Here is a 14927-nt window from a genome sequence, read left to right as displayed (position 1 = left end):
AGTTTAGGTAAGAAGAGAAGCTTTTGAAATATAGTAGGACAGGATAATGGTGAAGACCAGATCGGCACACTCGATTGCTGATTAGGAAAACTGATTAGAAAAGAATTTTACGGTAGAGCTCTACTACAGAAAAGCATCGGTTGAGAGCACACGGCCTGAGGCATCAAGGGGTCGTAGTTTGTAAAAATTGAAAGAGGCTCGAATACGGATTCAAATGAATGTACACTATTTAATCAAAAGTTTCCGGATACCCTTATGTAATGCGGAATTGATCACCACAAGATCTCACGAGAGGCAGTAACAACAGAACGGGTCGTTCAGTAGAGCGTAGCAGGTTCGAACGTGGGCTGAGAGGGAAGTCTGTCAGGGACATTTCAAACCTTTTAAAGTTGCCCAAATCGACTGACGGTGATTATGAGGAAGAAACGCGAAGGAACAACCACGGCCAAACCAAGACGAGGAGGAACTCATACTGACGGAAAGAGACAGCCTAGTAGTGAGAAGGGTTCCTAGCGAGGGGGCGCAGTGGTTAGCACACTGGACACACATTCGGGAGGACGACGGTTCAAACCCGCATCCGGCCATCCTGATTGAGGTTTTCCGTGATTTCCCTAAATGGCTTCAGGCAAGTGCTGGGATGGTTCCTTCGAAAGGGCGAGGGCGACTTCATTTCCCGTCCTTCCCTATTCCGATGGGACAGATGACCTCGCTGTCTGGTCCCCTCCCCCGAATCAACCAACTACGGAGAGTGGAACTGAAAGCTCACACAAAACCTGCGGAAAGAATCACTCCTGAGTTCCAAAGCGTTACTTGTATCTCGGCTAGAACAAGGTGGTAAGTTCCTATGGGACCAAACTGCTGAGGTTAAAGATCCCAGGGCTTACACACTACATAATCTAACTTAAACTAACTTACGCTAAGGACAGCGCACACACCCGTGCCCCGAGAGAGGACTCGCGCCTCCGACGGGGGGAGCCGAGCGAACACTGACAAGGAGCCTCAAACAGCGCGGCGGCTGGAACGACTGTGCGTAGAGTGTTAAAAAGAATGGGGCAGAATGGTCGAGTAGACCTCCAAAAGCAAAACATATCTGTAATCAGCGATAAGACACATTTCAGGCGATGTAAAAATCGATGTCATTGGACAGTACTTGACTGGAAACGATTGATTTGCTGTGATGAATCGGACTATATCCTGTGGCAATCCGATGGAATGATAGGGGTTTTGCAAATTCCTGGAGAACGTTTACTGAAATCATGTGCAATGCCAAATTGAAGCGCGGAGGAGGTACTGTCATAATTTGCGGCTGATAAGGATGTTGACCCCTTACGCACTTAAAGTAAACTGTCAGTGCGGAAGGATATAAACACATTTTACAGCACTGTGTACAGCGTACAGTAGCGGAACGGTGGTGACTGTTATCACAATGACAATGACAGAGTGCACTGTCATTGTGATAACAATCATCGTGCCGGCCAGGGTGACCGAGCGATTCTAGGCGCTACAGTCTGGAACCGCGCGGCCGCTACGGTCGCAGGTTCGAATCCTGCCTCGGGCATGGATGTGTGTGATGTCCTTAGGTTAGTTAGGCTTAAGTAGTTCTAAGTTATAGGGGACTGATGACCTCAGAAGTTAAGTCCCATAGTGCTCAGATCCAGTTGAACCATTTTTTGAACAATCATCGTGTCCCAACTAGTCACCCCGTCATACAGGAGCAACTACGAGACAGTGGTTTGTTGACAATAATAGTCCTGACCTGCTCAGTGTCCTGACCTGAGCCAAATGGAACGCCTTTATCATGATGTTGACCGCCTCTGGGTTTCAACAGAGTTCACGCTGACATAAAAGCGAAGGTTGGACACAATCCACATTAATACCCGCCCATATGATACACTTTTGATCCAATAATGAAGATCACAGCAATTAATCATAGATAAAACGCTTGGAGAGCTCCATCAGACTAGTCTTCTGCATGAAGTCCACAAGAGCAACATAGAATCACACTCCAAGGGACAGAGACTTTAATACACTGACAGTCAAAATAGAAAGACAGTTAATTAGGAATGTAACATTTTGTTTAACGAAAGTGTCAATAATTGCTAGTGGTATTCTGTGTGTTACTAGACGAGAAACAGAGGGCAATTATGCTATTTTATTCGGTATGATAGAATAAATGAAAAGCATTAGATTGCTTTTTTTGGAAAATATTACTTTTATTGTATTAATCGGTTTTCGGCTTACAAGGCCAACTTTAGACATATACTGTCATCAAAGAAGTTACAATGCTTGTAAGCCTCGTCGGAAGGCAAGTTACACATCTAGATTGAAGCAGAAACGTACAGTAAATAGCATTTTTGACAGTGTGCTGGTAATGCAATGTAAAAAGTAAACAGCTTAACAGTAAATAAATAAAATCGGAGTAAAAATGAAAAAAAACTTAAACACAAAAGCCTACATAACAGTTTGTATTAATAAACAATATCAATAAAATAAAATAAAATTAGTATTTGACAAGGTGACTTCAGGAGGCGTGATACGCCAACCATTTAAAAGCAGACAGAATTATCAATGTAACTACCGGATGTATAAGAACCGTAAGCAATATCATTAAAATAAACAGAAATTAGTAAACGCAGGAAAATGAAGGAGTGTGAGGGAACATATAGTAAATGTAACCTTTGAGACTGCGGTGGCACTGCATTTTAAAAGATAAAAAAGCTGAGCGATACACAAATACAAAAGGAGCAAACAGAAAAACATGTATTTATTTCACTTCGTTCATTTATTTAATGCATACTATTACATAGACACAGTTTTGAGTATAGTGTTAATGTTTTTCGTGTTTGCTCCTTTTGTATTTGTCTATTTTTTAGCTTTTTTACCTTTTAAAATGCAGCACCACCATACGCTCAAAGATTGTATTTACTGCATGTTCCCCCACACTCCTCCATTTTCCTGCATTTATTCATTTCTATTGATGTTGCTTAAGTTCCTTAGATATTCTGTAGTCTACCAAGAACCGACGGAAGTTTCTGTTGACAGCATGATAGACTTAATAATTTAGTAACTTCATTTCTGATGTAACTACTCTCAATTTATAGCTATTAAATTGCATGAGGATAGCCGTGTACATTAGATGGGTTCCTTTATAAAGATGCTTTGAAAGCGAGAATACCTCCGCTGGGTGATGGGTTTGGACCAGCCATGTAATGACAAACTAACGGATATGTAGGCTTGCTTCAGATCTAGCATTCATTATGGCGTGGTTCTTTTTGTAGGAACATCCATTATGGTTGCCAGAATCTTAAGCCAACCACGACAGTACACCGGTTTCTCGATGTGGACGAGACCAAACACGCTCAAGGAAGATGACTCAGTCTCACTTTTGTCGGTTTTCTTAGAGCACCCGTAATGTCTGTGTCGAGTAGTCAGGGTCTATCACAAGGAACCTCTCGCTAGGCGCCACGTTGGCTAAGGCCTTGTATAGAGACCTCGTGCCCTCAGAGGAGTAGTGAGCATCTAATATAGATCGTACTTGAGGCGTCAATTCCCTTCATAATTTACACGACACAAAGATGAACTGCCAATCTGCAGTGTGCAGCTAGCTACACCTAGAGATGCTGTTGCCTGCGAGCTTGGCAGCACGTCGTTGTCTACCAAGGCTGCTACTAATTTTTCGCATTTATGTCACTCGTCTCAACCCTCCTGTGCCTTACTAAATAATAGACGGTATTTATGTGACAACTTAATATTTACTTGATGTCTGTGTCAATCAGTGAAATCTGATGATGCCACTAATGCACTTCTGTTTCAATGAGAAATACCTGTTTTCTTAAGTAAGTGTAAATCCTTAATGCACAAAACACATTTCCTACCAAAAAAAGTGAAGTCCCCAGAAAGGGACGAGGAAACAAAATGAAATTTCACTGGTTGTAAGGGTATATGCCAACGGCATTTCTGCAGTGGTAACACCAGTTCCCGTCAGATCACCAAAGTTAAGCGGTGTTGGGCTGGGCTGGCACTTGGATGGGTGACCATCCTGTCTGCCGAGCGCTGTTGGCAAGCGGGATGCACTCAGCCCTTGTGAGGCAAACTGAGGAGCTACTTGATTGAGAAGTAGCCCTCCGGTCTCGTACACTGACATACGGCCGGGAGGGCGGTGTAATGTTCACATGCCCCTCCATATCCACATCCAGTGACGCCTGTGGTCTGAGGATGACACGGCATCGGTACTGTTGGGCCTTGATGGCCTGTTCGGACGGGAAAGGGAATATGATATTATTTCAGTGATTAAAAAATCATGTCAAATTTCAAAAGAACGTGGTACTCTGTGTCCACTTTTCAGGACGATGTTGCACCCCGTCTGGCCTGCTGCATGCACTGATTAAGATGGGAAGGGTGTCAAAGTCGTCGTACCCTCTCCTGAGTGGCCCCGCCTTGCTATTTTAATTGGTCCTTGATGTACAAGATTCTGGTACTGAGATGAAGTTGACGTCCAATCTGGTCCAACAAGTGTTCTATAGAGGAATAGATCTGGTGAACTCGCTGGCCACAGAGAGTACTTCAACATCAAGCAGACGGTTCTTAGAGCAACATGCCATATGTGGATGAGCTGAAAAATGGAACCACCATACGGCTGCATTACAGGTACATGAGCACGCAGAATATGCATTGACATACCGTTGAGATGTCAGAGTTTCCTCAGTCATCACCAGTGGTGACCTAGTGGCTCCGAATACCAAGATGGCGGAAGTAACACCGCTGTGCCTCTCCAAATCATTGGAAGATAGACCCTCTGCCCTGCTAGTACCCATACTAGCGGACGATGCTCATCCAGGGCAGTGCAGTACAGGGATTCGCCGCTGAATACAATGAGACCCGTTTCACCAGTAGTCCATGCTTCCCGGTTTCAGCACCACTCCAGACGCAGACATACGTGTTGTGATCTGAACGGCAGCCTACTCGTGAAATGGCACTTACGTAGTCCTGTTGCTGCTAGTATCCCAACAGTGACGTGGGATAATACAGAATTCTGCACAGAGTCAATTACTTGTTCTTGGATGGCAGGCAAGCGCAGATTTGAAGGGGCTACGATGTTCTTGGTGCACTATATGGCGATCCTCCCTTTTAGTGGTCAGACATGGTCGACCAGAACCTTAACGACGAGTATGCCTGCCTTAACATTTCTATTAACTCCAACACAGGGTCACTGTCATATCAGAATGCCCCACATAACTGGATATTGCATCAGCCACCCAAATGGAGACCCACAAGGAAGCCCATTTGAAACTCTGCGGGTGTCAATACAGCAGTCCAACACAAGTACGCCGGATCTCTGTGTCCTGCACAGTGATCAATTTCTGCCCCTTATATAACTTATCCTACAAGTGCTGGTAACAAAATGAAGCACGAACAACACTAATCCACTATGGTGGTCGCTCTACCCGTTACACAGAAATGACATTTCAGTCATTTAAATACTTGCTGGTGGTGTACTGTACGAAGCTACATTGGCATCGGACCATGTATTCTGGTGGCTTTACTTTTTTTACAACCGGTGTTGTTACTGTGGTGTGGCTTATCCTGACCACCTGCATTTCAATGTGCTACCTTGATTTATCACTGTACGAAGTGATGGTTAATTCACGCCTAGAATCAAGATTAAATGCGATGAAACTAATAAATGCATTAAATAAAAAAAGGTGGTAGTGGCTACCGACGCGCAGGTTAATGGCGGCATTCTTGAATTCTGGAAGGCGGTCGATACTATTCCACGCTGTCATCAAAGGAACAAAATGCAGAGATTATGGAGTATTAATAGGCACTGGGATTGATTTGAACAGATACTACTAAGGACGAGTGTCACGGTAAACGGAGAGAAATTATTCGACGTAAAAGTAGCGAGGGAAGTATTTGGTGCCGTCGTCTTCAAGACTTGTTACGTTAGGGATATTTTGGGCAGTAACACTCTGAATTCAATTTCAATAGTTTTGAAGTGTAAGCACAAATGTGTAAACTCTTTTTACCAGTGCAGATGAACATTTCGTTTCCAAACGAAGGTGATAACCTGAAACAAATCTAGAGTTTCATTCCGTCCACACCCTCACTCTCACCTCAAAAACGCGGAGAGAAAACCGCCAGCTGAGTCACTGAAAATGGTGCTGTGGCTCCAAAACGCATTCGACTAAGGGGGAGAATAAAATGTACACTGAAGGCAATTATTAACAAAGATATTACTAAACTATAAGTTACATTGATGGACATTCCTTCACGAAATGTCTGTTAGTAGCCCGCCGGAGTGGCCAAGCGGTTCTAGGTGCTTCAGTCTGTAGCCGCGCGACCGCTATGGTCGAAGGTTCGAATCCTGCCTCGGGCATGGATGCGTGTGATATCCTTAGGTTAGTTAGGTTTAAGTAGTTCTAAGTTATAGGGGACTGATGACCTCAGATGTTAAGTCCCACAGTGCTCAGAGCCATTTGAACCATTTGTCTGTTAGTACTGCAAAAACTTGTTAGCCATTGCTTCGGTTTCCCTATGATTTTTGTCTTCTGTTACTTCGGGAGCGACACTCGCCGAAATTCCCCCACTGCCATCTGAGCACGATGGAGGCGCACGTTGTAGTCAAAGCTACTGGGAGGCCGTGTCGTGCGGGAAAGATATGTAGGCCAGCTGTAGATTCGGTCGTTTCGTGAGCTCGTTCGCGGTGCATTCATCGTGGTCAGGACCAACCAAGATGAAAGTACCGGGAATTTCGAAGAGTGTCGCTCACGAAGTTAGACAAGCCGACTCAAAAAGCCTGCGGAAATCGGAGCAATGAATAAATTATTCTCGGGATACCGAAGCTGACGGAAACTCCATGACACAAATAATGTAAAACGTCTTTGGGTTTTCGTCACATCTGTTGGTAAAATATTGCTTTCATATAAATAAACATTTCTTGCGTTATGAAAGTCTTCAAGATTCAATGGCTATTTCCACCTATGGGAAAACCGTTAGAGTCTTTAGGCCACACCATATCGCTCTACAAATATCTTCAGTGCTCATCGTTTCGATCGGTGTGCTGGGAGCTACTTCAAGATTGCATGGGTGGTCCTGTATAACTGAACACTTTCTGAATGCCTGTGCTATTTGCTTGTAAAAGTGTATTTTCCTCAATTTTCTTGGAGAATTGTAGTTACTGTCTATAAATCCTTAGGCTTCCATTGAGTAAATACTGAAAGCCGATGGTGAAATGGAAAGACGGTCGGGTATATTGTTTCTTTTGTTATTTTTCCTCCTCAGTTCAAATGGCTCCGAGTACTATGGGACTTAACATCTGAGGTCATCAGTTCCCTAAAACTTAGAACTACTTAAACCTAACTAACCTAAAGACATCACACACATCCATGACGGAGGCAGGATTCGAACCTGCGACCGTAGCGGTCGCGCGGTTCCAGACTGAAGCGCCTAGAACCGCTCGGCCACATCGGTTGGCTTTCCTCCTCGGTTCATTCACGATAGTTGCTTGTGTTCCACATCGTAGTGGGACGTAAGATATCTGGAGAAACTGTTATCACTCTCCAGAATGAATAGCTGTACTACCAACTGTCCGACTTCAAGTTCACCAGTCTCACTCAGAATACACCATCTGATCAAAAGCATCCCGACACTGTGTAATGCGGAATTGACCACTAGTTGTAACAATTGCCAGACCCTCTAGTATAAGATGTGGCGGAGAGTACTGCGTTGTCATCAGAGAAGCAGTAACAGTTAAATGGGTCGGTCGTGTGAGGTCAGTGACTTAGAATGTGGATTAGTCACTGAATGTCACCTGAGTAACAGATCCCTCGGGGACATTTCAACCCTTCTAAAGCTGCACAAGCCGACTGTTCCGGATGTGAAACTGAACAACCACAGCTAAATCAAGAGCACGCACAGCTCATTTCCTGACGGACAGGCACCATCGAGCATTTTAGTATGAAATCAGCGGAAGAAATCACTAGTTAGTTCCAATGTGTTACCAGCAGCCCGTGGTCAATCAGCTGCTCACTAGCCAGACATTTCTGTAGTCACTGTTACGGTACTGTCTTGGGCGGAGCTACAGTTTACATGTCACTCCCACTAGATGGGTGGATCTCGTACAGGAGATTGCGTAAAGGGCTACGCCACTGGACTGGGGCGTTCAGAGACCTAACAGAAAGTGTCGCTAGCAGAGTCCAAAGGACACATCTCATGTTAACATTGACTAAGAGATGTCAGGATTCTCTTGATCGGATAGTGTAAACGGTCTAGCGAAGGTTTAAAAAGAAAGATGTCAACCAAGACCCACGACATTAATTCTGCAATATGAATTTTAGATCTACATCTACATTTATACTCCGCAAGCCACCCAACGGTGTGTGGTGGAGGGCACTTTACGTGCCACTGTCATTACCTGTCTTTTCTGTTCCAGTCGCGTGTGGTTCGCGGGAAGAACGACTGTCTGAAAGCCTCCGTGCGCGCTCGAATCTCTCTAATTTTACTTTCGTGATCTCCTCGGGAGGTATAACTTGGGGGAAGCAATATATTCGATACCTCATCCAGAAACGCACCCTCTCGAAACCTGGCGAGCAAGCTACACCGCGATGCAGAGCGCCTCTCTTGCAGAGTCTGCCACTTGAGTTTATTAAACATCTCCGTAACGCTATCACGGTTACCAAATAACCCGGTGACGAAACGCGCCGCTCTTCTTTGGATCTTCTCTATCTCCTCCATCAACCCGACCTGGTACGGATCCCACACTGATGAGCAATACTCAAGTATAGGTCGAACGAGTGTTTTGTAAGCCACGTCCTTTGTTGATGGACTACATTTTCTAAGGACTCTCCCAATGAATCTCAGCCTGGTACCCGCCTTACCAACAATTAATTTTATGTGATCATTCCACTTCAAATCGTTCTGCACGCATACTCCCAGATATTTTACAGAAGTAACTGCTACCAGTGTTTGTTCCGCTATCACATAATCATACAATAAGGGATCCTTCTTTCTACGTATTCGCAATACATTACACAGTATATAAGCGAGCGCACACTCGCGCTACGCACACTCTGTGTGTAGCTGCTGCACAGGAAACTGCACTGAACGCCGCCAACATGTCTTACAGGAAGTATCGACGTCGTCGCCGCACAACAGTGTGCAAGAATATAGAGAACATCGAACTTACTACAACAGCTGGGGATAAGAAGAACCGCATTCCAGTCAAGAGTGTTGCAGCACATGCTCTCATTGATGGACCTTCTATATTTCTAGGATGTTCTCTGAATTTCAGCCTCGATATTAACGACACTTCTCACATGGAAATGGATGGTTCACTGTCGCCATAGTTAGAGGTGGTAGTGGAGTGTCTAGTGTTCCTCGACTTGAAAGTTTTAATGATAGAGATGTAATTGCCTATCGTACCTACCATATGTTTGAACCTGCTTATAAAGACACTGGTAAATCTGCTTATGATTCGGCCTCACCACTTGTATTGTACACACGTAACAAAAGAACATTTATCGGGGAAAGTTGCGCATCTTGTCGGAGAGACGAACTCATCTGTGAAGGAAATATTACGCACAGTAGAATTATGCGCAACGGACATCACTGGTGGCCTCCAACATCAAATCTTTAGAGATTAACACTCCAATAACAGATACTATGTAGATTACTAGCAGTAGAATTTCTCGTGTCGCTCTCGCTCATTTGGACCATGTGACCATCAAAATAGCTGTGGAACTTGAGCCGTAACTTATTAATGATATAATTAGTGTGTCGGCTCTCTCTCGTGCCCGCGCTTTGTCGCGGAACAATTGACTGCGATCGCCAATTTAGGCGCACGAGGAACAATTCAAAAAGGTTTTTTTTATTATTAATCTCATTTTGTTCGTTGTATCTGATCGGGGCGGACGTCGCAAGACACCCGTTTCAGTTCGTTGTTGATCCATTCTCTCAGTTTTTTTATTACAGAGGGCAGCTAACCCTCTGACCGAACACGCTGAGTTACCGTGCCGGCAAACGGGTCGGTCTCCAGCGAGGTTGGAGCAAGTTAAGAGCTCGTCCGGGAGAGGGCAGCACTCTCGAGTACCGAGTGTGGTACGGCTACGGTGGTCGCAGCGGGAAGTCAACTCTGGAGCAGTCTAGGGCCGCTGTCGGTTTCGCGTGACGCGGAGGAGCGACACCGGTGAGAAGGTGGGCGCGGAGAGGCCACTTCTTGCAGCGGACCTGGGGTTAGCAGCGTCCGCAGTGGAAGCCGCTGTTGCCCGTGCGCGATTAAGGCCTGGGTGTGGCTGTGTCCTATCCTGGGGCATCATGCAGTATTTTCAACCCTCGTGTTGTGTTACTGACGGCGTCCTTTCTAGAGGAGTCCAACTTGTTTGTCTGTGCCATCCCAGGCTGCTTTAGGTGCAGCGGGACCTCCGCTCTCTCAAGGGTGCCGTAGTGCAATGTTGATTAGAAAGTGCTTTCTTTAAAGGAGGGATTGTTAATTGATAATCATGACATTTTAAGTAAGAGGAAGTAGAGGGTATTGATTCTACTGAGCCTATCAGGCTGCAGAATAGACAAACTAAATTTGCTGTTTGAAGGGTTTTGTGTATTTCTATTTCTCTCTAAAAATGCTGTAAAAATGTCTTGCTTAAAGTTCCCTTGACAAGGGATTGGTCGTGTCCTTGACATGATAAGCTTTTTATGGAATTGCGATGTTTGAATCTGAAGTTTAAATTCAGTTGAGATATAATTTCTCTAGTCGTGTCTAGCACTGATTTTCTTTTACGTTGATGCATTTATAATCAATCTCGTTTTTGTTAAGAAAATACGTTTTTGATTACTGTGTGTGTTATACAGGGTGGAAAAAAATTGTGATACGAAATTGTAACCCTGGAAAGCTGATGCCAGTAGGAACCAAAATTACTAATATTGTGTAGGTCGACAACGCACAATTTTTAAACTACGGAAACTTGGCGCCACTCGCTCCAGTTGGCGGTGGGACTGCCCTGTTGCCGATCGTCTGTTGACGCGCAGCGCTATGACCAATCTGAGCTTGTGGCACCTAGTTACCGTAGTTTAAAAATGATGCTTTATCGACCTACACAACATTAGTAATTTTGATTCCTACTGGCATCAGCTATCCAGGGTTAAAATTTCATGACACAATTTTTTTCCACCCTGTTCTTCACGTGATAATCGCCAGTGGCTCAAGTCTATAAGTTCTATATATTGTCTGTTTTAGATTTTTATTTTATTGTTACATTTCATTTAAATAAAGTTTACCGGTTAAGAACCAGTTACTGTAGCCTGAATATGTATGCTGACACCAGGGTACCGTGCTATTATGCTATTACGTTGTGGTAAATAAACTTTGATGTTGACAATCCTCTATTGACTTGGTCCTTCCACTCCCCGAAGCCTTAGAACCTGCCAACAACACTGCCTTGGGCCAAGCAACATGGATTTATGGTGTCACACTAGTAGAACGGGCTTTTAGTTTCGTATCGGACTATCCCAAATTACGTTACCTGTCATGGACATCATCTTTACGCCAGATACTGTTTTAACCCATGTCAACGTAATGTAAGTTGACGTATTTATGTCTTTCCTTATTGTATTTCATTTGCCCATAGGGGTGGGTTGGCAGCAGTATATGCGCTGCTCTTCAGCCGAAAGACATAGAACACACAATAGAAGACATTTAAAAATAACATAAAGGAGAAAATACGGTGTACATAGACAGAAAAAAAGGGGGGAACATTACGGAAGATAATAGACAAAAAGGGGGAGACTGTAAAATGGAGATAAAAACCGTAAAAAGTAGCGCACACAAAAAACCTCACACTGGGACAATTAAAAGTACACATGGCGAAGTATGAGAGGACCATAAAAGTATCGCCAGACGGCGTAGCACATAACAATCACTGACAGTAACACTATGTACATTCCAGCACACAATTAAAATCACAGCTCATGATGCACAGGAGAACAGCACCAAATAACACTGACGTAGCACACTGATGACGATAAGCAAAAAACAGGATCTGCTAGCAGCATGGAGATGAGGGAGAAGGGAAGAAGGGAGGGAGAGGGGTAGAGAGGGGAGGGGAGACGAGAAGGGGCGCGTCGAAGAGGGCTGGGGAGTGAAGGACATGGGAGGGACACAGCTGAGGAGGGGGTGCAGGAACTCAGGGGGCGGGGGGGGGAATACGCTCTGTTGTATGTATTTAACTATCATGTTAAATACATTCGTGTTGTTACACAGTACAAGCACATGTATTCAAACATCTTAAAACAACGCAATCTGTAAATGCACATGTTCGTTAACCCATCACTAGTCTCACATGCATTAGACCACAGCTGCAGTAGTGTTGTGTTGTTTTGCGATGTTTGAATAAGTGTCCTCGCACTGTGTAACAACGACACGAGAGTATTTAACAGGATTGACAACGACATACAAAAAACCCAATGGCTCCTTAAGATCAATCCCTCAAAGACCCAGGCAATCATTGTAGGTCGCACCACACCCTCCTTCCGCCTCTCGAACTTCTACCTTACCATCTATGGCCACCCCATTCCCCTCACTACCACCCTCAAGTACCTTGGCATCACCCTCGACTGCCGCCTTTCCTGGATCCCCCATCTCCTCACAGTCCAAGCCAAGGCATGTAACAGTCTCCATCTCCTCAAACTCCTCTCTGGTCGAACATGGAGATTAGACCCTTCCACTATCCTACATACCTTTAATAAGTCCCTCATCCTCCACATCCTATGTAATGCCCACCCCGCTTGGATCGCCGCCCCGCCCCCCACCTGCTATAAATCACTCCAAATCCTTGAGCGCCATGCACTCCGCCTCGTGTATCGCATCTGTCTCACGTCCCTCACAGGGATCCTTTATGATCTGATCCTTTCTCCCAACTTCTCCTGTTCCTTGAATGAATACAGATCCTCTACGTCTCCTGCAAACTGGATCAGCCCCCCCACCCATCCTTTGGTTTCCCCCATCCTCCCCCACCCTAGCCCCCTGCCACACTGGTACCACAGTGTCCTACGTGGCCTCCATCTCCACACACTCCATACCCTCACCCAAGGTGGCTTCCGCCAACTCCCCCTCCCAGATGATGTCCTCAAACCTTCCATCTATCCCTCCTACCAGCTCTAATCCTTCCTTCTTGCCCCCGTCCTCAGGGCTCCCTCTCTCCCTCCCCCTTCTCTTCTTCCTCCTTTTCCCCTGCTGACCACCTTCTTTCTCCTTTTCAAACCCTCCCATGCTTCTGGCTTCTTCCTTCTCCCCTCCACCACCCCCTCCGCCTCCCCTACTGGTTTCCCCATACTGTCTCTCCCCCCTTTTCTTCCCCCCCCCCCCCCTCCTACCCTTCACCCAGTGGTAAGCCCCCTTCTGTGCAGTGATTTTTAACATTTTCGTTGTTGTGTCAGTGTTTCTCCTGTGCCGTGTGCAGTGCTATGTTCCACCAGCAGCGACAGTGTCGCCAGCGTCATTCATTTGTGTTCCCACTGTGCTGTTCCTTTGTTTTCGTGTCGACTCACAGTGCCCATTCTCTGCATGTGTGTGTAGCTCTCGTCTATGTTGCTTTTAAATCTACCATTTATACTCATCTATTTTTGTTCTTGTTTATTCACCAATTTATACCATTCTATGTTATGTTTTCTTTTCTCATTTGACTATGTTTTTCTGAACTCTCTTAGCTGAAGAGCAGCGTATTATGCTGCTGCCAGTTCACCCCATTTTGGGGAATGAAATAACAATAAAGAAAAAAAAAAGATATACAAAAGTGTCAGCTTACATTACGTTGACATGGCTTAAGGCTGTAATGTCACCACTTGATAATGGCCTAAGGCCGAAGTTGCAATTGTGTGTAGTAAACACTTATAACAGTCACTGGCGTAAAGATGATGTCCTTCAAAAAGTTTTTTATGACTGTGACACCCAGCTACAACAAGTGTATAAGTTACCTGCGGTTTTCTGAAGTTCGTCAGAGCGAATGCCAAAATCGAATTTTTCCTTTGAGAAGGTTCTGGAATATTTATTTCATCATTGCCCCAACAGACCTTGCACTCCACTGGTAACGATAGCGCCTCTGACGATTTCTTAAAGGGGAGTCTCCTTTCCTTCCTTCCGAACTACGTTCCAGCTTGCTAGGAGCGGTGGTAATGTTCAAGGGTCTGACTTACTGTTGGTCAGGCGCATTGTGCGGGAGCCCTCGCTGGCGGACAGCAGCCCGGAGCAGGTGGCGTCGCCCGACTGGGCCACGTTGAAGGAGACGGCGTCGCCGGGCCCGGAGAGGCGCTCGTACACGAAGCAGCGGTAGCGGTCCTCGTCAGAGTGCGCCAGCCGGTGCTCCAGCCGGCCCACGAAGTAGCGCACCGAGCCGTCCCGCCACGAGCCCAGGCACTCCAGCTCCTCCACTGCAACACCGCCCATTCCAACGCTGCAGCTCAACCTACCGCACATACCAGAAACCTAAGTATTCTCCAATTGCGCTCAGACCTCCCCCTGGTCTTTGGCATAAAAAACAGTCCGAAACCTGTGCGGATAAACGAATATATTGGCTGTAAACAACGGTAAGGGACAAGTTGATTGTTTTGGGAAACTGCCAGTAAACATCTCATAAGTCAGATACTTCAAGGACGCCCATTTTTTTTTTTTTTTGAGATATTCATTGATTTTAAAAATCTATAGAGTAACGACATAGCCTTACAATCGTAAATTCTATCCAAATTTTTACTCTTAAAAATACGTCAGTGGGTGCTTAACAGTGTTTACTTGTAAACTGAGTGCACTTAATACCAGTTAGCATTGACTTACAACTGTATACTTGCTGGGTGGGTTAACGAAACATTACTGTGAAATTTCTCAAAAATACAAATTTAAAAAGTCTGCATTGTTTCAGTTTATGACACTAAGATCTGTATTA

The 14927-nt window shown here is 45.1% G+C and overlaps 1 protein-coding gene across 1 annotated transcript in view; it reads right to left on the bottom strand.

Annotated features, from left to right (window-relative positions):
- Positions 1-14927, bottom strand: part of LOC126474674 (uncharacterized) — a 258186-nt gene that overhangs the window by 226287 nt on the left and 16972 nt on the right. The window contains exon 3 of the mRNA XM_050102153.1: positions 14185-14418. Coding sequence (XP_049958110.1) covers positions 14185-14418 — 234 coding nt within the window. The remainder of the gene's footprint in view (positions 1-14184; positions 14419-14927) is intronic.

Source organism: Schistocerca serialis, chromosome 4 (genome assembly GCF_023864345.2).
Source record: "Schistocerca serialis cubense isolate TAMUIC-IGC-003099 chromosome 4, iqSchSeri2.2, whole genome shotgun sequence".
Taxonomy (NCBI): domain Eukaryota; kingdom Metazoa; phylum Arthropoda; class Insecta; order Orthoptera; family Acrididae; genus Schistocerca; species Schistocerca serialis.
Note: the sequence above shows the minus strand (reverse complement) of the source record. Positions and strands in the feature narration are given on the sequence as shown.